At 37.6% G+C, this 25,933-nt stretch overlaps 1 protein-coding gene across 1 annotated transcript; it reads left to right on the forward strand.

Moving 5' to 3' along the window:
• LOC140945479 (glutamate receptor ionotropic, kainate 3-like) lies at nt 1-25,933 on the forward strand. The gene is made up of 14 exons (XM_073394497.1): nt 1-94; nt 14,742-14,873; nt 15,388-15,627; nt 16,076-16,290; nt 16,542-16,589; nt 17,470-17,595; nt 17,955-18,086; nt 19,050-19,154; nt 19,626-19,745; nt 19,962-20,153; nt 23,090-23,447; nt 23,816-24,178; nt 24,695-24,868; nt 25,372-25,933. Exons 1-14 carry the CDS (start codon nt 1-3, stop codon nt 25,521-25,523), a joined length of 2,451 nt encoding a protein of 816 aa, XP_073250598.1. The 3' UTR covers nt 25,524-25,933.

Below are 25,933 nucleotides of genomic sequence, written 5' to 3' on the forward strand. Positions count from 1 at the left end.
ATGGGACCACTGGGAAATCTGGAAAAATCTGGAATGACGGGTCCTGCACGACTGAAAGGAGAAAAGGGAGACAAGGGAGGGACTTGGCCAAAAGGTATGCTGGGAGCTACTTGAGGACCTGGAAAAACGGGTAAGACTGGTCCAAAAAGTCAAGAGGAGAAAAGAAAGATATGAGAGAATCCAGGCCAAAAAGCATGCCGGGACCAACTGAGAGCCCTGGAAAATCGATATTTAGGTAATGATGTCACCTGCAGATCAGACTAGAGATGAAGGCCATAATATGTCGTTTTATTGCAGAGCTGGAGGAAATCCTACTCCTAGTGTCGAATTGCGATTGAAGGGCAGAAAACTTTTGTCAGGTGCAACGTATTTGGTCAGAGAAAGAGAGTTGATTGTTAGGAATCTAAATTATAACGATACTGGGCATCCTCTGAGGCCTCTGGTAATTTGACGATTCGAGGTAAGAAGATCACTTTTTTTTTCTACGGTAACCAACCGTTTAAACAAGGCCTATTACAGGCTAATTTGGCCGTTCCGATGGCTAGTGTATGACCATGTTTTATGGCTAGATTATACCTCATCAAAAATGTCCCAGAGGTTGAGTTCCGTTTGTATTTGTGTGATCGAATGTGATACTTCATAAGAAGTAGTACACAGGCCCCCTTTAAGTGGAGAAAAAATGATGTCCCGCGTAAAAGAGTCAACTTTTCATATATTTCCTAAGACTTGACGAATCGTTTACACGAGAACAAAAAGGTGGCTAGAGTAAAATGTTAACCCGCCTAGCCGGGTTACCGTTTTTCTATGGTAGGGTAACTCTCCATGCCGGACCAACTTTTCCACATATAAACTAATTTTTTTTGCTCTCCCAGCTAGAATTCAACTCGCTCAAGGCGAGATAATCAGGGGACGCGCAAGCACGGTTGTTAGCGCTTGGGTCGGGCAAAGGGGTCAAAATTTCTTTCTCATACAAACGCTTGCTTAAAATTTGCCGGGAGGGTGATCCTCCGTTGCGGGACAGCTTTTCGCCATGTAAACGGGGCCTTTATTAAACTACATCTCATTAGGCACAGATAGACTGTGTAGAAAGGGTGTAAACGGAAAAGAGAGGGGGACAGTATAGGCGTACAAGAGCGGGAAGGCCGCGCGAGGAAGGAGGGAAGGGAACACCTGCGAGGCCGCTATTGTTTTCCTCGGTCTTTTTTTATTACGCTTAGATCCTGAGCTTAACACAGGCTTAAGAAACACGAGTAAAACTAAGACATACAGTCGACTCCCGATAACTCGAACCCTCGCTAACTCGAACCAAAATCGATTTTCCCTGGATTTCCGTCATACATTCACTGTAATTTTACTCTCGGTAACTCGAACCCTTGATAAATCGAACTCCCGCAAACTCGAGCCAACGTTCGTTTCCCCTCAGGTCATTTTTCAATATAATTTTACCCTCAATAACTCGAACCATGTTTTGAGCCCTTAAAAAGTCGGGAAAAAAGCCGTCCACGGGCTTCCGAAACATTGAATTTTGGATTTCCTATTGACGTGTTGTAGGAGTATAGTTTACTAGTGGAGGCTGGTGTTGATTGTCACAGGCTATTATGAAGCAACTTTACTTCTCAAAACAGTAGAACGCATGCTCTGTTTAGGCTGTGTTTTGTTACGTTACGTTGACCTCTGACTTATAATCTAGAAGTGTGATTAAAATGTTCACTGTGCAGCAAAAACTGTTTTTTACCTTACTCTCAGCTATTTTCTTCGAACTCCCGATAACTCGAACTCCCGATGACTCGAATCTTTTTTCGATTTCCCTTGAAGATTCGAGTTATCGGGAGTCAACTGTACTCCCTCGATCGGCTTGGTTGAAACAGGGGCTCCTGATTGAAATCAATGCGACACTTTTTTTAATATCGGCCGTTAACAAATAGCACCTGACGAGAACCTTACCGCAAGCATTTAAAGATACAGGATTCAGTACCACATAAAATAGCAGATGACCTTTTCTTTATGAGCTTCCACGCTATTTCATTCATGAGATGAGGCGGAAATCCTCCAGCTGATCATCGAAACCCTCTCAAACCGGTTAAACCGCCTAAAAATAGAACATTATCTTTCATGAGATAAGGACTAAAGGCGCCAACATCCCGGCCCTTTAAACACAAAGAAAAACATATACCGTTTACATCCAAAGAGCACCTACGATTTCGACCACAGTTCATCGTCTTAGTGATAGTCCAAATTATTGTTTTCATAAGACCTTAAGGTCAAGTCCTGTTTTTAATATCCGCAGTAATATTCTCCACTTCTCTCTCTTAATTCATAAAATATATTCAAATTTAATAAGCTGCTGTTGTCGGTTGAAGTGTCCAGCTTGTCTCCACTTGGGCCGATCTAACAGGTTCATCCTTTGTAGGAAAGGTCCAGAGATCCGAATGATTGACTGACTGGGTATACTCTACTGATCCCACTACTGCCAGTGACCCAGTTGACGCAATCGATTTCTAGACAGATAGTGACGTCATTCCATCAGGATACCGTCTGTGGGGAGTGAGCGGCACTTCAACTAGTTTGCAGGTCACTATTTGTTTGTATCGTGGAAGCAGCCTGGTTGCTCAAAAGGAATACTTCGTCCTACGCCGCCAGAACGTCGGTTGAGACGTTTGAGGTGCATTTTTCTCATACAAGAGATCTCGATCCGCACTGGTGTCAAATACGCTACAACAGCTAGAATAAGTAGAAGTAAAAATACTTTTTGTCACTTATTTTTTAATTAACGATGGTATGGCATGTGCCTCGTGTTCTGGTGTTAAGTAAACTTCAAGTCCTCCTCAAAAAGGCCAAACAGTTCTAGCCAGACTGACGTTCAAATACGAGCCTTAATATCCCGTCCTCTCAGTGCTAAGAGGGAATAGACTAGTAGGAAAAGAAGACAGGAATTAATTAATTCTCATGATCGAAGCAGGTAGAAGTATTAACCGAGAAGTCAATGACCACTTTAGGAACCTTTATCGGCCAAAAAAACCTGTAACTGAAACATTCGACGAAAAGCAAAATATTTTATGAGATACTGCGCATCCATCGCAATGAAACTGAATAACGCAACCTAAACCCTTCCCATTACAGGACCAATTGATGAGTGGTTAATTAAATTTTGTAAAGACTTTCCAGAGTGGTTTAATCAACGATCCTGCTTCCTTTTAAGTTAAAACGAGGAATTGTCGTCTTTTTCTTCTTTTGTTTCCCTGTTCCAGCAGACACGCTGTTACCATTGCTTTTTGAAACCAAGCTGTTCTGGATTCGTTTCAGTTCTACAACATTGCAATTCTGTGTTTTCACTCACGTGGCCAGCATCTATGCAAATTTATCGGAACAAAAGAAAGCGTTTACATAAAAAAAAGAGTTCAACTCCCACAGGGCTGGTTTGGGACATAAACATGGCCGTCGTGTCATTGTTTTGGCACACAAATATGGCCGCCATGCCGTCATCTGAAAACACACAATAGAAGCATTAGCTTGATTTTTTTTTTCACTCTTCCGGTTTTTCGGTACTCACCAGTTCCTCTCACCAACCTTTCCATCCTCTCACAAGAAACTACGCGTACGAAAGTTGTTGAGTTTTGTATTTTGAATAGGGTAAAACTTGCCAGGAGAAATATTGTCCAAATCTATAGGATATCATTTATAAATCGCCCCAAGTAGTAATGGAATCTAAGACAGTCAGGGACTCTGGACTCCACGCCGTGGATTCCGGATTCCAGATATAGGATTCCAGATTCTTTGTCAGTGGAAGTCGTCGAATGGATTCCCGCGATTGCAATCATTAGTGGATTCCGGATTCCTTGAGCTGTATTCCGTTTTCCAAAACCCAGGATTCCCGATTCCACAAACAAGAATTTCCTGGATTCTGGATTCCACAAGCAAAACTTTCTTGGATCCCGGAATCCAGATTTCCTTAGATGGGGCGACATATATCTACTTAATGTTTTTTTCGTCTACTTAATATTCTCTTCGTATTTTGTATAATTCATTGGGTTCATTTTCAATAGAGAAGAGAAGTGTGGCGTCACGTTACCATGGTAGCACTATAACTGGATGACAACAAAACCGACGACGACGGCGACGGCAAGGAGAACAGCAAAAATAATATGTTTATATTAAACAACATTGCAAGTTAACAATTTTGCACGTGCATCACGCTTTTTTGTACATTTCTTAGCCGTCGTTGCACGGCCTCGACATGAAACTTCCTAATTTCACGCGCTCCCTTTACGAAGAAGTTGAACACCATGCAAAAATTTTCTTTTTCTAATCTTAGGTACTGGCTTCTCGGATTCAACTCCAGAAAATTCCACCAACATTTGACAAATGAAAATGAAAATAAATAAGATCGATGAACTTTGAAACAGTGCAATTTCACTTTTTAAGTGACGTTTTCGGTTTGTTGTCATCCAGAAATGTTGCTACCATGGCAACGTGACGTAAAGACTTCTCCTTTCTATTCGCTAATTTCATGGAGCGTTAATTTCCTATAATAAGATAACCCGTTTTGGCTCCATAATGAACACCATGCATATTTTACGTCAAATTAGGCTTGAACTTCCACTACAGTGCACAATTAAGTAGATATATATATATTGTTTACTAGCTTTTTCATTTAGCATTGGAACATAATTAGTCAGAGCATTATGTCCCCCACTACTTTCTTAACTCTATGTCGTTTTTATAGATGATAAAAAAAGGAAAGAAAATGGAACGCAAATGAAACAAAACGAAACAAAACAAGTTTTACTACGAGTTTGATGAAAGAGGTGTGGTATAGTAAAATATTATGCCGTGTCCAAACAAGTAGGTCCTTCAACGAAACAGATGATTTGTCGATAAAGTTTAGTTGTTCACAACAATTAACAAAATTAAAGGCTTTACTGGTTTAGAGTCAATTACCCATACTTATGTACGTCTAGGAAGCGTAAGCAACATTTTTGTATGGAATCTAACTTAGAAAGAGTTATAAAAGTACTTCATAAATTGTGAAAGAGTTGTTCGAACGAGCTAAAATTGCTCGGTTTTGGTAGAAGAAATCATCGATAACAAAATGAAAAGTTGATGCATATGTAAGTAATTAAAGAAACTTGATTATCATCAGGGGGGGACGTCTTGTAAAAGTTCACGATTTTAAATCTCGATCTGTATGCTTCAGCAAATATTTTCAGAAATTCTAAAAGCATTAAATATCTCAATACGAAAGAGAAAAATGTATCGTAATCTGCAATCAACAGTCTCTGAAAAAAAAAAACGGATATTAAGCTTTCAGACTGAATAACATTTTACATATTAATTTATTAAAGAGTTTGACTGTGTAACTTGAGGTCCTAGCTTTTTGCAAACTTGCCATGGAATCGTCAAACTGATACTGAGTTCACCTGCTTACTTCAATCTATACACGCTCCATAAGCCTATCCTGGCTTAATTGATGTCATTTTGAAAAAACTATCATTGATAATTAATTCTCTATTCATTTGAAATAACAAAAGAGAAACTCAACTATAGCAATAACCTTGTTATCTTGCTTATCTTCAAAATATAATTTTTCCGAATTAACTGAGCAACAGAATAACTTTTTGTTTCGTATGTTGTTTGGGGAAGACTTTCTTAAAATTTAGGATAATATGTAAGAAGAAATCAATATTGATCACATGGCGTCAAGCATCCCTTTGAAAATTTCATTACGCTCTATCCTCAATTTTTGGCACAGTGTTGACTGGGAGCGAACAGGCCGGTGACCAATTTTCAACAATGATCAATTTACTTTGCTATATGAGTTTGATACTCTACAAATTATCTATTCAACTAAATGACATTTGTATTGGGTTCGTTATAAAATATTAAATAATATCAAATTGTCACCATCGCAACTCTGTTTAAGTCGAATTTCAGTATTGGGGATCGACACACCTTACTCTATATATGTTGAACTCATCAACTACTTTGGAGAAGTAGTTGCACTCACGATCAGATCTCAGTTTTTTATTCCTACAGTTCACTTAAATTCCATAAGGAACATTTATCGCCTCCCTCCCAGAATACTTCTGATCGGTATGACTTCGTCTTTTTCCACAAACGACGTTCGTATGGGAGGAAGTCCTGACGAAGCGCTAAAGGCTTGCAACTATTAACCTTTTGATTATTAATGTTACGCGCGTAGTCATCTGCGCCGATGTTTGAGAATTTCAAAGCAAAAAGCACCTCTGTGAATGTCCAGATGAAGGACTTTTTCTCGTTAGTAGTATGTTGCTTATTACAGAAAAGAGGGATAATTTAGTTTTGAACGCTGTCAGTTTTTTTATTTTAGTTTTTTAGCTCATGAGCGCTTAGTGCAGAAAAAAAAACGTTCCTGAGCGAAAAATAATACTACAAAGTTCTAGAAAAGAGCGTATAAAATTCCAGGTAGTGGCACAGAACATCCTGAGGTGTCCTTTTTTTAATTTATTTTAAATAATATATTTTCTTAATGGTATTAGAAGAGGATCGAGCATTAAACGAAATGATTTTTTCTTATATACGGTGAAAATAATGGCCTGTTCAGCGTGGAATATACTCCGGAATGAGAAATCGGGTTTGTCAAGATGGTGAGCTCTAAAACTGTCTTTTGCAATTAAACATTTATTATTTGGTATATATATGTCTTCGTAAAAGGAATTATCGGCGGCAACCATTTGAAAATTCCATTTTCATTATAGTGGGCGATCTGCATGTCTTGTCAAATTACTCCTCGTAAATAACTGAAGCCGGCCGTGGGCTGATGACATTTGCGTTTTAGCTTCCATTAGCCAGTCGCGGGCCGTTAATTAACTGTGCCAGTTGACAATAGTATCGGTAACAACATTAAAACTTAATGTGCTACTTTCTTGTCAAATTTGTATTATTGCATCGGGCATTGGCCGTATTCCCACTAATTTCGCTAGCTATAAATTTATTATTTCCCTTAACTTAAATATACTACCTAGAATTTGAGTAGTGAGGATGGAAAAAATAGCTAATTTAAAGTAAAAGTTTCAAGCAATTCTCAGTTCTCTAATAATTGTCGCCTGCGTACCAATTTTGGAGTCAAAAATTCTTTGCTTTCGCTACTGTTACCATCATAACCATAGTAACCATTAACTGACGAACCTTTATTTATACAAGAACCTCTAACAGGTTTTACTATTTTTTAACAAAAACAGGGTACTTTTTAAAACTCTTATTTTCCCTCTGATCATATGAATTGGTGGAATCCAACGTATTTTAGAAAGAGTTATTAAAGTAATTCACAAATTGTGAGAGTTGTTCGAACGAGCTATAATTGCTGTCTTAGCACTCAACGAAAAAATGTATTTGCAGAAATAAAATTTGCTCTGAGCAAATATGTTGCAAAAATGTAAATACTCAGAGGAGTAAATTTAGGGCAAAACTGGTACTAACACGGGATGACAATAAGTTGGCAAATGTGGCATTTTCTAGGTTTGCCCCAGATAACTCCTCAGTTTTTTTTCATTTTTGCGACATGTTTCTATTGCTAAGAGCAAATTTGGGCAGAAGAGATCATCGATAACAAAATGATGCATATGTGCGTAACAAAAGAAACTTAATTGTCATAAAAAGAGGGAAACGTCTTGCAAAAGTTCAGTAAATGTTTTTAGAAAATTTAAATTATATCACCAATGAAATGTAATTTGAAATCAACAATCAGTCTATTCTGAAGAAAAAAAAAATGAAAACGGATATTAAGCTTTCACACTAAATAAAATTTACATATTAATTCATTAAAAGGTTTTTGCTGCTTGAGGTCCTTTTTGCAAACCTGTCATCGAATCTGAAACTAACTGTTAATGGCCTCACCTGTTTCTTTCTATACACACTCCTTAAAAAAACAACTATTTTAGCAATGAGCTTGTTATCCTACTTATCTTAAAAGTAGGATTTTCCCCTGTAACAGAACAAGGAAACATAATTTTATTCTGTCTCTGTTATAAGGGAATGATTTTCCTAAAATTTAGGATATGTAAGAGGAAATCGTTATTGAACTCATAGCGCCACGCATCCCTTTGAAAATGTCATTACACTCTACCATCAATTTTTGGAGTGCAGTCTTTTGTTGTTGTAAGTAGAAAAGTTGTTTTATAAAAAAAAAAAAAAAAAATATAGAAAATATAACAACAACAACAAACAACACACTGGCTAGGTTGCCTTCTGCTGAGTTGATTGACTAGGAGCAAACTGGCGGTGGCCAGTGTTGAGGAAGCCAATTTTCGATGATAAATATACTTTGCTATATGAGCTTGATACTCTACAACTAATGTATTCAACTAAATGTCAATATTTTACATTGGGCTCGTTATTCCAAGTGCAAGTGTCACTTTCGCAACACTGTTTATTAAGTTTTACCCTCTGTTGAACTCATCGACTTCCGTGGGGAAAAGGGTTCCTAGATACTGAATACCGCACCACGACTCCTAGAAACAGGTGAGGATTCGTTTGGTCCCATAAACCCTATCACGGCAGGTATCTTTACAGCTTCGATTTTCCAATGATTCTTTTTTTTAAGCCGATCGTAAGGGTATTGAAAGCATCTCTCAGCTAGCCTAATTTCGTTTTGCTTAAAACCTATAAGTGAAGAAAACTCTGAGAGAACTGAGAAAAGGGAACTACTTTAAAGAGTTAAGTAGGCTATCCATGTCAAGGATTCACAACACTATGCACCGAATTGCATATGCATTCAGGTCTAATTTTTTTAAAAATTTCTTTCTGCAGTTCATTTTTCACTGATAAGGAACATTATTAGCCTCCCTCTCCTCGTTAAATCTTCTTTTCTCACAAGCGACGTTCGTGAGAGAGGAAGTTATGACGAAAGCGCTAAAAACGTCTAAGCAGTAGGCTTGGAATGTTACCAGTTTAATTTTACTGTTATCCTCTATCGTAAGCCCTTATGATCCCGTTTTTTTTTTTTTTTACGCGCGCAGTCATCTGCGTAGCTAGATGTATGTTGAATTTCAAAACAAAAAGCGCCCCTGTGAATGTCCAGATGAACTACTATAAGCCTCTTGACTAATAAGGTGCATATTATTTCCAGAAAAGAGTGACAATTTAGTTGCACCTTAAAAAAGCCACCGTTTTCTGAGCAAAAAGATAAATACAACAAAGTTCTAAAAATGAGCCGGCGCTACAATTCCAGCTACTGGCAAGAACTCCTGTGGTATTATTGGCTATTTTCATACATGTTATGAATGGTATTAGAAGATCGAGCATTAAACTCGCGGGTTTGTCACGATGATGAGCTCTAGAACTATCTAATAAACATTTATAGACATAAATAATTGATTATTTGGTTTGTCTTCTTATGCTATTAGCGGCAGCCATTAATATAATGGGTGATTTTGTCGTTAGTCAAATAACCATGTGGGCCGTTACTTAAATGTGACATTTGACAGTATCGGCAGCAAAGTTTATAAACCCGATGAGCGACTTCAAAATCGAATTTAATGCAGGAGCATTGTTTACTAAAAAGGAATTCGGCGCGTGACCGGCCAAACCCTGCACGCTATAGCTAACTTCGTGTCTGATTGAACTCGTAAGACTCGTCTGATGAAACTGTGTGGTTATCAATCTCATGTCAAGGTGATGTTACACGATGGTCGGTTACTAGGGCTTTTCCTCCCGCAAGGTTCTTAAATTCAATTTTTGGCTCACAGAGGAGTAGCTTATTTTTCCAAATAAAGCAAGACATTCGAACATCTTAATTAAAGAAAATTCTTCTTTAAATTATAACTATTGTGAAGGTAATTTTTGACGTTTCTCAGTATGACGTCTATTTTAAGTAACAACATTCTTAAAAAAAATTCAAAAGCAGTGTTCAAAACGTTACAGGCATTTTTGCTACACAAAAAGAATATTTATAGTGAAAACTCCATCTCAATCGAAAAAAATGGCGTAAAGTTACAACTAATTAAAGAAATTCAAATTTCCCGCCACAAGGCCATATATGGTCAAACTTTAGGGGTATTTAAACGCAAAAACAATCAATGAAGCTCGTAACGGTTGTGATAAACTGACTTTTTTTCGGCACTCTGCTGAACATAACTCAGTCCATCTCTGATGAAGGTTATTTTTGTGTGCTACTGATAAAGAAGGCTTCTCCACTGGTAAACGATGCTTTTTAGTGTTAATGATATGAAATAAATCATATATGAACAGAGGAAATGAAATGAAAATGAAGAAATGATCGTCGCAGTCATTTTCCATGCTTTTTAGTGTGGTTTACTGATGGGGTCGGCGAGAAGGAGAGGAACTCCACCAAAATCAGCCAGTTAAACTTACAAGGTTTATTTTACTTACTCGCAAGGCGGTTCTACATTGTTCCTGATGTTCTTCTCTTTCTCTATCTATCTATAACTGCTTACCCTTTTCTTCCTTCAGTTCCTTAGCAGCTCGCTATTTATTTGTTTGATGGTCATTGATAATAGGTTACATATAATGTGTAGGATGTTGATCTAAAAAGGACTAAAAAGGTCGAAATGTTCATTTAAAAGATAACTATCTTCCGAGGGATGTCAAATTTGGATACAAGATGTCCCACTCTCAAAAAGGACACTGTTAATATTTATGTTTCTGCATGCAAAGCTTATTAGTAAATTGGTTATTCATTATGTTGCATTTTTAAAGGTAAACACTTAGAATGCTCTAGAACCTTAAAAGCCTATTGATCGGATATTTATCGAACTTTTATTAACTTTTCATATATCTTCAAAATCGGGAAGATAAGTCCTGTAACAGTTGCATAAAATCAAAATTGTAGTTTTTGTAACTACTGCGCATGCGCCAGTAGTCACTATTGCTATCGAGTTAGTTTTCCAAAAGTAAGTAACAATAGAATATACTTCGGAGTCAATCAGCATACAAAGATAACCATTTTTCGGAATCTTTCGTCGATGGTCCTCGATGACAAACGAAATGCTCGGCTGCCTCGTGGTCTGCTTGATAGCTAGTGTAACCCAATGAAAAGGCAATGAAAACGGCATCATTTCTTAAGATCGAAGCGTATCTTCACTTCTCGATCATCTTCAATATAAGTCCAGAAACCACGATATTTGTATAACAGGTTTCTCCTCTCCAAATAAACTCCTGTGAAAACGTCATCGTTACTTTGTGTAATGAAATTGTGGAATAGACTTTCGGTCACGTGCTAGGCAACGAAGTAGTTCACAGGATCATGTTTCACCAAGGATGTTCATTTCCCAGGCAAATGACACGCAAAAAACCAAAATGTTTTTCTAGTTTTTGTTCTTTAAAAATTCTATATATTAAATGATGTTTCTGTTATTACAATTTATCGAATTGAAAGCACAGTCAAGGTAAACAATTTCTGAGGTTCCTCTCAGGTCTTGTGAGTCTTCCAACGCAATGTCACGAAAGATCAAAAGTCTTACGAAAATATTCTTACGGCTGCAAAGGAGACTAGTCCATTTGCAGTGCAATGTAAAAAGGACACGTTGGAGTGACTACGTGTCCCGCGTTGACCTTTCGCTATCATTTCTATCGTCACGCAAAAAAAAAAAAAAAAAAAAAAAGACAAATAAAAAACAATGGTAACATTGCCAATGTGTCGATCATTCTTCGTCATTTGACGAAGTCGCACGCACTCATCGGAAAGGTTAAAAATGCGTTACGAATCATTGAGAAACGTTGCAATGCATTTTAAAGCATTCAAATGCGTTAAAAATGCATTTCACTCTTCAGCAGTAGTGACACTCCTACTTTTTGAGCTAAGGATGTGTGGTGCTATGACGCTTATTTCGTCACGAATTACGTCAAAGAGGACTGTGACGCACCTCGAGAAGGACAACACCGCCCTGGCAGATCAGTACACTTAGGTCACTCCTTTACCTTATTTATATAAATGACTTTCACAATTGCTCAAAACTGCTGGATTTTCACTGTTTTGCAGATGATGCAAATTTATTCTTTATAGCATAGTAATGTTTTTCGACTTTGGAAGATACTCCCGTACATGTCAGCTTTTCGAAACTCCAAAGTATTCTTAATAGTTGGTCGGCGAGAAGATTGACTCTCTTGGGCAAAATCACCATAATAAAATCTCTAGCCGTGTCTCAAATAATCAATCTGTTGTCATCCCTACCAATAGTTAATAGTTCACGAAATAAATTCGACGTTATATGATTTCCTGTGGGATAGCAGAGGCTACAAAATGAAGCGAACAGAAATCATTAATGACTACGATAAGGGCGGACTAAAGATGATTGATATACAAGGTTTTAATGCATCATTGAAAACGAAATGGGTTCAAAGCTACCTAAACACATAGAACAAAGGTAAATGCAAAGCTTTTTTCGATTACTACTTGGACAAATACGGTGGGAAATTATTGTTCTTGTGCAATTTAAAACAAAAAGATGCATCACAGCTGAAAATAAAAGACCTTTTTTAAAAGAAATTGTAGAATACTGGTCCAACTTAAATTATAGTGAGACGAACCAAGTTTTTGTATGTAAATATAAAATATAAAGTAAAGTGTTGTACAGTTGTATTAAAAAAAAAAAAATAATAATAATAAAATAAAAATAATAAAATAATAATAACAAAAAAGTTTTATACCAAAGGAACATACTCTTTACATACTTTAAAACACGACATCAATATCTGCCAACACAAACTTGACTTGAACTTAAGTACAGAAGTATTATTGGCCTCTGCCAATAATAACAAAACTCTCACTTGAACTTCAGATATCTTATACGGCTTCCGCCAACTCGTAAATACAGAACTTGAAAATCGACCTTCGTCACACTTGACTAAACACAGCACTCCAGCTCGTGAGAAAAAACTTGGTTCGTCAAAAGAACTCGCTTGGAACTTGTATACCGTTTGGCATAAGGTTCTAGAAAATACTAAACAGGCGAATAGTAGTAGCTAGTAGTAGCTTTTCGACATATTTTATGATTTCAGTAACTGATGCAAATCTGCTGACTCATGCTGAAATGTAAACATGCCCTAATTAATTATTCATGAACAATCCAAATTTTACTAAGTAACACTCAACAACGACAAAACGTCTTTGTGTAGCATTTTGTAACTTTAAATTCATCATAAAACAGTTCGAAAGGAGCGCTCACTCGTGAAATGTTTTTCAACACTCGAAGATAAATTTCGTGTCTCTGCGCGGCCACGTAATATCCATCCTCGGAGACCTAGGGGCAGATAGTGGAGGCGAGGGAAAGTCTAAACGGGCGGAAAAATAAGGCACAAAGTAAAGTAAAGAACGGAGAGAAGAGCCCCTGGGGACAATGTCTTACCAGACCAGTTCCAAACGGTCGCCGCCGTTCTGGCTTCTGATTGGTGCCAGAAAAACACAAGTTTTCTGGCACCAATCAGAATCCAGAACGGAGGCGACCGTTTGGAACTGGTCTGGTAAGACATTGTCCCCAGGGGCTCTTCTCGCCGTTCGTTGCTTTTCTTTTGTGCCATATTTTCCCGCCTGTTTAGATTTTCCCTCGCCCCCACTATCTGCCACTGGGTCTCCGAGGATGCGTAATATCCTCTAGTTACTCCTCGAGTAAATTAAAGACTTAACTCGAAGTGATCACAAGATATCACGAAGTAGTCCGGTCTCATTTCGTGAAATAGCTGAAACAAGCCGAAAAGTCACGAACTTGGGCGCCCAATCTTGTCCCAAAACTAGTACATCATTTCAAAACTATTTTCATATCCCGAACTACCTTGTGTAGCAGTAGCGGAATCGGCTAATCCCTTAACTTAGAGTCTCCTCTGATCTGACGGGTCACACAGGTGAGTCGGTTCAAACCCCAGGAAAGCCAAAATAAAAATTCTTTCTTCCTCGAAAAAGTTAAAGAATAAATCAGAGAAATCGAAGTGATCTCGAGATATCTCGAACTAATTCGGCTCTCACTTCTTCAAATAGCCGAATAAAACCGACAACCTACAGACTTAGCGTGCCCAATCTTGTCCCAAAAATTTCAACTTTGATACGTTCCTGAGCGTCGCGAATCCTTTACTTCACGCTCCGCCGAAGTAATTACTCTTGATGTGAAATGTTTGTTTCATTACCACGCCTTGTTTCTATTGTTAGCCCATTAACTTAAACGAGTGAGCAAGACCTTTCTAAAAATATGCTCTTTATCTTTTCAATTAAGTTTCCAAATCAAATGACTCATTCAGTAATCGACTCAAAAATCGTTTGTGTGTTTATGTATGTTTGATTCGATGATTGATTTTTTTGCTAGTTTCTTAAGTAATTAAACTAATGACTAATATTCATTTCAGGGGTTAAAGATGGTATGGCTAACAATCAACATTTATATATCAATAATATTACTTATTGTAGCCACGGAGGGAACAACAAGCAGAATGTTTACATGCGGTAAGCTTTCACAAAACGAAGTAAATTAATAACACCGTTCTAGAAATTTGTCAGGTGGTTTTTGTGTAGGGTGTCTCCCGGTGGTATACTATTCTTCATACATCCGGCAAACTATATACTACTTTTTTAGCTCTTTTTGTATCTTATCTTACTGAGTATTTATTTAGTTAATACCATGGTTAAGCTCCTTCTTCTAATCCTCGTCTTTTTCTTCTTTCCACATAAAAAAAAATAAGCTCACTGGATTATGAGTGCGAGAATTCAGCTCAAATTATCTAAATAAGTTTTTACTCTTTTCTCCTTCCCCCTCCGGCAGGTATCATTAATGCATACTCAGTGGAATATGAGGCACTGAAAATTGCAGCCAGCAATTCGTCATTCATACAAAATATTTCAATTATCGTGCAAAAGTTTGACTTTTCGGAGAGTGCGCATCTGTTTAATCAAGGTATGATGACTGGGAGTAATTAATGCTGTCAAGAACGGTAAATACAAATATATTTAAAAACCTTATATTTGTAACACAAAATAAACGCCCGAAAGCCAGGACTAAAATCTTTGAGTTAATTACTGGAAGTTCAAACTTTTTTTTTTTTTCCGGTGTTGTGAAGAGTTACATTGTCGAGTTGTAAATAACAGTTAATGCGCTAAAAATGTGCAGGATTACAAGTTTGTATATTACCTATAATTCTTTTTTGTAAGTTTTTATGCTGACAACAAGGTCTGAAAACGAAAAATCGCTAACGGCGATCAGTTAAATCTGAATAATATTGTCGGACAATTGATATCAAAATTGTTACGGACAAATTTCTACAGCTTGACGTGTGAGTCTCATTAAAGTTAAGTGGCATCCCCGTTTGAAAAAAAAAATAAACCGGGGAGAAAGCACTGTTTACTGGGTTCACTGTTTACCTGATGATGCGTTCTTATTTGCTGAATTTCAGTAATAATATCTCTTTCAGCATCAAATTTTATTCAACAAAACATAGCTGTCCTTATAGAGGGAAGCAAGGCGAAAACCCCAGCGTGCGCCTTCTCTATAATAACTGGCATTCCTCTTATCAAGCTGCAAGGACACAGCCATCCATTCGAACAATGTGGAAATGCAATAAAAATTGCAGCGGACTACAGAGAATTTACGCATGCCTCCCTTGATATCCTGAGTGCATTCCAATGGCAAACGATTGCATTAGTGTTTGATGGTAAAATTGAGCTTGAGATTTTCTGTCTTAATATTTACGCCTTTATGGAACGATAACTGTGTTGGTTTGTCTATTCAAAGAACTGCATTTTGTATTTACACTGTATGTATAGCTTGATGATAGGACTTAGTTATAGCTCGTTGCAACGACGTCGACGTCTCGTGTAGAAATGGTTACAAATGACTTACTTCATTATAGCAAACGCTATTCAAAGTTTGGAGGAGGGAGGCAATAAAATATTAGTGAAAAACATGTTTTTTTTTCTTTTTTTGAATCAACGTACATTTTAATACCTACAAAGGATGCTATAGGAGAAGTTTCAATCTGTCTTCAACAAACTCTCTTAACGGTTCATTTTTTTATTGTATCTTTTTCCTTTTTTCCCGGAAACCAGGTAGATTCTAGAAAAGCTGAAACAATAAAACAGGTTTATGTTATCTCTTTTTAGAGAAACTTATGTACCAGGCCAGCTATTTTTACGCGCTGTCTCGAAAATCATCGGCACCAGCACTATCTGTGAGCATAATCCCTTTTACTGGGCAAGGGAGACCTGAAGATAGAATGGGATCTATTTTACGAGCGATGGACGAAGTAAGAAGTATTGAGCCAGAAATAATAATGCTCTACGCTACAAGGGAAAGCACTGAACTCTTTCTACAACAGGTAATACTCGATGTAGCATTATTTTCCGTGAGCACTATGTTCTTTAAGACATTTGACTTTGATCAAAAGATTAAGTATCTTTTTTTTTTTTTTTTTTACGTTCAAATGGCTGAAAGGAGTTTTTGCTCAGATTGTTTTATGTTTTAAAGTAACATGGAAAATCTTGCGTCGACAGTTGTTATTTTGTTGTTGGTGGTGTTGTTGTAGTCATGGTATAGAATAAAGTATACCATTTTTTTTTTTTCACACAGAAACCATACAACCACAAGAAAGGTTTCAAATGGATACTTCAGGGAGAGGTAAGACAAGGGAGTTGTCTAAGTAAGGACCTTAAAAAAAAAAAAAAAGAAAGAATAAGACTGCCAGCTCATCATCATCATCATCATCATCATTATTATCATATTCATTAAGATCATCATCATAAATCTTAAATTCATTATCATCATTATCATCATCATCAACTTCATCATCGCGACCGAAAATAATCCGGTGGTCAAAACTAATCTGCGCAAGAAAAAAAAAAAAAACTTGTCAACGCAGCACACTGCATAGAGCGCTTCGATTTTCATACAATTTTTTAGAAAGAGTCTAAGTTATTGATCAATCCTTTTTCATTTTTCTCAGCACGAAGTATATATACAGTAAAAACCCGCGTATAAGAACCTAGAATTTTGGAGTTCAGGCTGAACAGGTTCTTACATTTTGGGGTATTTTTCCAATAACAGGCTGATTAGGTTGTTAGTAGGTTCTTACTTGCAAAAGTTATTATAGTGATAGCATTCGGGGAACTGCAATAGTACTAATATGCTATAATTGTAAAGCATTTACAAAAATGTCAAGCCTCGTTGTCGAAACAAGTCCTGTATCATGGGCCTGACCAAATTTCAACAGGAAAAATACAGTATACCTGCCTTGTTTACCAATCAATTCCTTGCTGTACAGAGCAAAACATGTTTGGCTATTTACAGTATATACAGTACACTACAAAAATTTTCACAATTAAAATTCAGAATTTGAACATCAAATCTGGATTGTTTTTTTATATAGGAACCCATTTTTCTTTGTCAGGCTGAATAGGTTCTTATATATTTGGGTATTAAAATGCAAAATTTCAGCCTGTAGGTTCTTAAATCACTAGGTTCTTATACGCGGGTTTTTACTGTATTGTTTGACTTTCAGATTTCACTAAACTTGAGCAGCCACGGAAACAATGTGGTTCTAACCATGAATTTTCCATACATAAAAAACCAAGTTTTTGAGAAGATGGAGAACAACCTCAAAATAATCTACAACTATACCAACAAGGTATGTCATGCTATTCTGTGATTTGATACAACCCGTGAGAGAGCGTTCTGTTAGAGAATCGAAGATTTAAATTCTTTATAAAGCTAATAACGGCGTTTGATGTTTTTCTAGTATCGATATGTCTTTACGCACAACCCTAAGCGATGTTTTTATAAGTAAAAGTGTTGGCTTTCCGAACGAGGCCAAAATCTGCAATTTCCACTCCTATGCGAGACGACGAGTATCCACACGTCACTTTATCAGAGTCTCCCCCTGCGGTATCCTAATTTATTTCGCTTTGAAATTAATGATGAATCAATGAATGTCGTATACATTCCTGTTTTCAGATTGAATTAATGGAGAAATGCTTATTTTTTCAGGGGCTTCTTGCACTAGCTTACGATTCCGTCGAAGTTCTAAAACGAGCACTGAACGAACAGCCATGCTCTTCTATTAATGGCACGGCCGTTACTATGAACGATACAGCTGAAATATTAGCTTGTATAAGAAAGGTAACCAGTGTTGAAAGGTATTGGAACGGTATCATATGAAAGTCTGATTCTAATTCTTTTCCAGACGTTTTACAAATATACCCTTAATTGAAACTTTTTGCCCGGATGAAACTGATTACGACAACAGGAACTTGAATCTCATTTAACTCCGGGTAGCAATTTATGGAAGCTAATTTTTTAGCTAGGTTAGCAAAAACCCCTTGATTCCATGGGTTATCTAGAACTATGTCATTTATTAAAAAGGTATTTCAAGGTAAGGGAGCTTGACTTCCAATAATGATTTAAATTTTTCATTTATTAACTAGTCTTATTATTCATTCAAAATATTTCCCCGATTCTCATTGGCTAAAAGCACACGCATAGTTCACCATAACAAGCTACTGATGACCAAATTTGGAGGAATTTCGCGTTTAATGAACCGATGACATCAACAGTGTAGCTTTTTTGCAGCTTGTTCACCGAGAAGACCTGGGGACGAGGTTGAGTTGTTTTGGCTGTGAAAATAAAAATGGCGGACATTTCATTCGTTTGAAGAGTAAGAACTAGGCGAAATAATTGGTTAAAAAACATGGTAAGAACAGCAAGAAGACAACTCGAAGGGCGACATCTACTATTTGGAGAATATTTACGGAGCTGAACAACCCTAACGTGCACTATGCATATGGAAGATGGATCGATGGAGGTAAGAATGTTTTAGCCATGTTTTTAAACTAGGAATTATTTTTAATGAATAATAAAACAATTATTGAATTCGGTTTTCGCATTATATGAAGAATTATGGAGATCAAGAAAAGGTGTTATCCGCCTCGGCCTAAGGCCTCGACGGATAACACCCTCCTCGATCTCCATAATTCTTCATAAGATACTAATTAATTGTTAATTAACTGCCCGTCCCTCCATAGCTTTTAGTCTCTTGGCTCTCGTCACTTCTGTGTCTTCACCCATGACCACTGTGTTTAACAGGTCGATATGAGTGGGAGAACAGGAAAAGTCAATTTTGACGAGAAAGGAGGTAGAAAGGAGGTTAATCTGGAAATTCTGAACCTACAAAACAATTCTTTTAGAGGAGTGAGTATTCTCCATTGTTTAACTTCCTTATACGGTGTGCTTCTAATTGCCAGCAAAACTGCTGGCGTACAATTCAAAGTATAGCGCGTGTATTCAAGATACAGTGTAGGAGAGAATACATATATCGTGCCTTGATTGTTTCTTAGAAAACGGAACTTTTATAGAATGAAGCTAAGACATTTATTTGTTGTTCGGACCCAGAATCGTAATATTTTGTTCCTTTATATAATGTACTTCTGAGTATAAAGAAACTAACAATTACGATTCTAGGCCTAGACACTGACTAGGCCTGGCGAGAGTGTAAGGCTTAAGGTAATTATTTTGAATTCCTGTTTTTCGTAAGAACAGTACAAAACATATTTGTATAGAACATCTTTACCCAGCACAGTATTTGCGTGTCTAAGAGTTATTTATTATATGAACTAGCATTATTGAATGATCATAATGATTAAACTCCATTCTCGCTCGTAGGTAGGTACGTGGAATTCAACCACAGGTGTTACGATGTTTGGAAATATTTCACGTAACTCAAAACCTTCATCTACTGCAGAAACTTTGGAAGGGAAAAAGTTGAGAGTTGTCATAGTGGAGGTAAAGAAGCCTTTAATTAAGAGTGTGATTACGAGATTAGCTATGGGTACAAAAAATGAAAAATATAACACAGCAAATTCGAAGCAAATGCTAAAGGCCTGGGCGGGGTATTAACTTGTAAGTCCTTGAGTAGAGGTATGTTTAGTAAAATGTTATGAAGCCGGGCGTTAATTAATATAAATTGGTGTTTCTATTTCTCTTTCTTCTCCAACACAGAATGAACCTTTTGTTATGAAGAAACAGGATGGTGACAGCGTATGGTATGAAGGATATTGCATCGATCTTTTCAAAGAACTGGCAAAAATTCTCAAGTTTACATATGAGTTCTACCCTACGCCTGACGGATATTATGGCGCTAAAACGGAAAATGGAACATGGAACGGATTGATTGGAGAGCTAATAGAAAAGGTATATAATTATGTTTATGAAAATTTATACCCCAAAACTTGTGACTTTAGGGTTGAGACTTCAGAAACGAGCACTAGACGACCCTTGCGGTAAATAAATCATCCAAGTCTATTCTGTGGCCATATTATAGACCCCATTTTAGTCACTTTAGGAAAAAAACGAATTTTCGCTATCCCAGCTTAGTCATTTTCTGTTTATGCATCTACCTTATAAGGCCTTTTCACTAGGTTATTCTGAAATGAACTGACACATTTGTTAAACTTACTGTGGTGTAAATCTCTAGATAGATAGTCTAGATGGATAGATAGATAGATAGTTTATTAATATATCGAACATGGCAGTCCGTAGACTGAATTGCGTTACAATTACTTAAAACTAAGAATAAATAAATTCCAAAAAAATAAATACTAATTGAAATTATAACAAAAAACATTTCTATAAAAATGCGAAAAACTCTCTATATAAAACTATGTACAAACTAGTCTAAAAATTTATGTACACATACTTGGAATAAAAGTGTTCTTAAAACGATTTGTATGTGTACGGGGCATGGCATAAGCCCTGGACTGTCTTAGATTATGTCTGTGTTCTCTCTTAGGAGGTAAGACAGGCACGAGTTTGTGATCCGGGCATGACGTGATAGACTCGAAAAAAGCTAGTTACACAGAGCCACGCGTCTAGCGTGCAAGGTTACTAAATCGAACCTGACCAAACATTCTGAATACGACGCATAAGGACAAATGATGGAGAGCGCTCTCTTTTGCACTCGTTCGATGTCGTCACTAAGATACTGTGGAAGCGCATGATGGAAAGCTGGCGCACAGTACTCTAAAACAGGTCTTATCACGGTGCAGTAAAAATTTACAATGTCGCTCAGTGGAACGTTGGCGCGCTTTAGAAGAACAATAAAATAAAGGCGCTTGTTCGCTTTCTTAATGCACTCTGAGATGTGTTCGTTCCATTTTAAATCTGAGCTAATAGTGACTCCTAGGATTTTTACACTGTTTGATACTGATAGTTCCTTGCCATTTATCACAATTGGTGGAAAATTGTGAGTTTTCCTTTTAAAGTCAATGCGCAGCTCCTTGCATTTGTCAGCGTTCAGTTCCATCCTATTTTCGATCGACCACGCCTCAACAGCGGAAACTGCGCTTTGTACATCACTAGTCAAACCTCGCGGTATCGTTTGGGCGATAGTCGTGTCGTCTACATACTTCCAAGTGAGCGCGTCGACCTCAAGATCGTTGATCATTAATAAGAACAACCAGGGACCAAGCTTGGTCCCCTGTGGCACCCCGGCGGGGACTAGGCCCCACTCTGACCTGCAGTCTGATGACAGCTTGACACGTTGTTTCCTGTCTGACAGAAAATCCAGCACCCAAACGCGAACCCACCGTGGCATGTCCAAGGCTTCGATCTTTAAATCCCTACTAAGCAAGAGAAGATAAAGGGGACAGAGAAGGCATCCCCCATACACACCCTATTCCATACGTAATTCGACTCGAGTTATTTTTAGAATCGGGATAAAGTTACCTCGTGCGCTGTGTGGATGTTTCGTGGAGGTTTCGCATGACTAAACGCCGTGCAAAACATGTCGGGCGAAAGGCAATGAAAGCGTAAAGAGATCGAGAACATTTCTGAATACTGAAGCGAAATGAGTCGGCGCTCACTTGGGAAAAGGGAATCGCTGGACTCTTTGACAACCTGTGAAATCAGTTTACTCGAAGTTGTCGTAACCTCATTGCTTTAACAAAATGAGAAATTTCGCCGGTCTATTGAAACCGGTCGCTTGTACAATAAAGCAAGTAGGACCCCAAGTGTTATTTTTGTTGAATAATAAAAGACTAATAAAAGAATAAATATCAAACCAGAAATTGCTCTCTTCGAACTGTAAAATATAAATGATCCTGAGAGAATACTCAGTGTGTTAAGGATTTCCCTGCTGTACTGTTAGCTCTATACAAGAGAGGAAGGGCGATTCTTTTTTAATTTCCGTTTGGCTGACACAGCTTTAGCAGAAATCTCTCTGTAGTCGTTTTTGTCGACAAAACGAATAGCAATATCGCTCTTCGTGTCTTCCGCCATTTTGCTGTGCGTCAATTCGTGAAGGACGCGTGACTCTGAGCGTGGGTCATCCACGCGGAACACATTCGTGCTATGTGATTGGCTGTTGTCTAATCCCCCTTGGGATCTGTGGTCCTAAAAATAACTCGAGACAAATTACCTATTGAATAAGGTGTTTATGGGGGATGCCTTCTCTGTGCCCTTTATCCTCTCTTGCTACTAACCTAAATGTTCTGACCCCCAAAATCCTGAGATTGCGCGACCCCATTCTCAGTAAAACTTACTATAAAAACGCAACCTCATAATAGTCAATCCATTCGTGAAAATGCAACCCCATCCAGCGGTCCATACCCATTAGCCTACTACTAGGAAGTACCCCTTCCCCCAAGGTAGACGACCTAGTCCGCTGTACCGAAAGCGATTACAGTTGAATCTCTCGTACGCGGGCACCCTCGGGACGCGTAAAAGGTTTCCGCACCTGGAGCTGGCCGCTTACGGGAATGTAAAAATGCAGAGTTTTATGAGAGTTGAGAAAAATGGAGTTTTGTCAAGGTGGCAGTTAGTAGAGCTGTCCGCTTACGAGAGTGTCCTTTTGGGAGAGCTTCTACTATACTTACAAAACACGGAAATAACAACAACTGAGCTCCATGACGGCTAGTTTAGAATTCAAAGACATACATACATACTTTGGTTGAGAACGATTTTTTTGGGCGTGAAAGATGAATTTTACAAATTAACCTTGGAAGTCCAATATGCTGGCGTGACCCACTGCCCTCTAAGGGAGATAGAGGCATGACCGGAGGTGATGAGCTTCGGCTTACCTTCGTAACAATATTTTCATAAACAGGACTTGCCTTTTTTTTTCTCCTTAGAGAGCTGATGTAATCGTAGCTTCATTAACTGTCACCGAACTTAGGGCGAAGGTGGTGGACTTCACTGTCCCATTCATGTTTTACACTAATGATATTTTAATGAAGAAATCTTCAAAGGAAAACCATGATTTGCTGCAGTTCATGAGCCCATTTCACAGTAGCGTTTGGTTCTGCACTTTGAGCTCGCTGGTTATAGTTTCTGTGGCCGTGTTTGGAATAAACTACTACAGTCCTTATGGGTACAAAGACGAAAGTGGCCGTAGAACCTCGGATGAGTTCAGCTATTTCAATAGTCTGTGGTTTGCTGTGGCCTGTATGCTGCAACAAGGCGGTGATAACACGCCACGAAGCTTATCAGGTTTTTCCTTCTTCTCGTTCTTGTTGTTAATTACTTTAAAGTTAAGTTAACTTAACCCACGGAAAATATGCAAAATATAAAATCTAAGGATAATGAAAAGTACCAAGTTTCTTTGTTGACGGCTTTCAATTGTACTAAAAGCTGGAAAGTGTTTAATTTAATTAACTATATGACAATCAACATTCCCAACAATACTTGCAGTGCTGTGAAGAAAAGGCATTACTTCCTGCTGCCATGTACTGCGATCTTAAGCAACTGAGAAGGCCAAAAAGCAGAATTTAAAAGCATTGACCTTCCGCTTCGTCTGTTTTGTAGTGCTGGTTCAACAATATATATTTTTCTTTTTTTTACTGTTCCTTTTACCTCAGGCAGAATTCTGACCGGATGTTACTGGTTTTGTATTTTGATCTGGGTCTCAACGTACACTGCCAATCTGGCCGCCTTCTTTACGGTGAAATACGCGGAGCACCCTATTAACAACCTCGAAGACTTGGCAAAGTCAAATTATGAAACTGGAGTCATTCATTCAGGAGCAACTTACCAGGCTTTTAAAGAAAGCCAATACGAGACACACAAAAAGATTTGGCATAGGATGAAGGTGGCCAATACCTTTCCCCCCAGCATAGCTGAAGGTGTTCAATGGGTCAGGGAACGGGAAAGATTTGTTTTTATTTCTGAAGGACCCACTCTTAGGCATGCGGCTAAGGAGCCACCTTGTAACCTAAAATCAGGTAATTATTCCACACTCGTGGAAAAAATAGTCTGTTAAATTAATTTAAGAAACTTTAGTCCTTATCTCATTACCTAGGCGCATGTGAATATTCATTCAAAAACTGTATCCCAACTCCAATAAGACTGTGATAATAATTATACCAGTAAGTTATGGTAATTCGTAGAGGATCCTTAGTACTGAATCGGCCCGCTCAACTTATTGTATTCTATAGGATCAAATGTTGTCCTTGCAAAAAAACAATTATCTATCACACTTAAACCTAACTTTTTCCCTTTTCCTTAATAAGAAAAAAGTTTGATAAAACACACCGCGCAAAAATAGTCGGCAGTTGTTTGCTGTGGTCGTAGTATAAGATGTATAACTAAGATGAAAGACCATGAAAGCCATCCTGACACTGAAATAAAAGCTGTGAAAAATGCATGTTCGAGGCTATGCCAGGCTTCACAACCATTTCATTATTACCTTATTTGGTTTGTTTGTTTGTTTGTTTCTACAAATGGCTCTTGTTTGTTAGTTCCAGGGTTAAGTTCAACCAATGGGTTAGCATTCGCTCTTCAAGCAAATGATCCTCATACCATGCAATTTACACTGGCCATTCTACGTCTTCAAAACACTCTTGTTCTCGAGGATTTGTATCGAAAATGGTGGCAAACATCTAACAGTTGCGCCGATGATGAAGAAAATAAACGTAAGAATATCGCTTCATTGGATAATTTCGAGCTGTATTTGCGAAAGAGAATTAAGCCAGAACCGGTGTTAAATCAAGTTAATTTGAAAATTGAAATTTTTTTTAAGGCTCAGAACTTAATAATGACAACCCTTGTTAGAAAAACTGATATTACAGAATGGATTTAAGCAGATCGGCTTCCTTTTGTATTTCCTTTCTGGCCTTACATAGGCATTCACGCCAAATTATATTTTGTTACTTGCTAATTTAACAAAAGGACAATTGTGATTCTTTACAGCATCTTAGAGTCTCTGCTTTTGGGTTCTTAAACATGGGACCACACCCAAAGACAATATTTAAAAAGGCTGTGCACAGTAACCTAACTTAATAACGTAATATAGGGGTAACATATAGGATAATTGATGCAGTTTCATCTAAACTAAGGGCGGTGGACTTTGCTCCCCATTATATGCGATGTTCCTTTTTTTTTTTTAAACATTGTCTTCTTTTTTCTTTCTTTTCAGTTTTGGAGCAGAAGCAGATTGATCTGAGAAGTATGCTTGGTGTCTATATTGTTCTTATTGGCGGCATGGTTTTAGCATTTATCACGCTAATGGCCGAAATGTACTGGGAGAGAAGACTAAGGAGAAGACTGCTTAGCGCGTTTCGAAAGTAATTACAAAAAAAGTAGAAACTGAGCACATACTCCATTTAAAAATTGTTGCGTAAGGTAACGATTATTAATGCCCAGTACAGTATTTCACTACACAAAAAGCAGATATTCACAATAATTGTAAAGGAAAAGGATGATGATCATTATTTCTAACTTTTTAGTTTTCCACTTTTCTTTCACTTCGAGATGCAGGACAAAGATTTCTGCTGCAAAGAACAGCTAGAGAAACAATTTATAAATACACTTCCCCTGGCATTGACATGAGCAATGTCCAACGTGTCATATCTACCGTTAGCAAATGAAATGTCTGTTTTAAGGTTTCCTGACAAATCAGTAAAAATGAATTTATAAATAAATGCTAGTGTACACCAGGAGCACTACCGGTAGTAATGCATTTCCTCAATCATTTGGGG

This window comes from Porites lutea, chromosome 8, assembly GCF_958299795.1.
Source record: "Porites lutea chromosome 8, jaPorLute2.1, whole genome shotgun sequence".
Lineage (NCBI taxonomy): Eukaryota > Metazoa > Cnidaria > Anthozoa > Scleractinia > Poritidae > Porites > Porites lutea.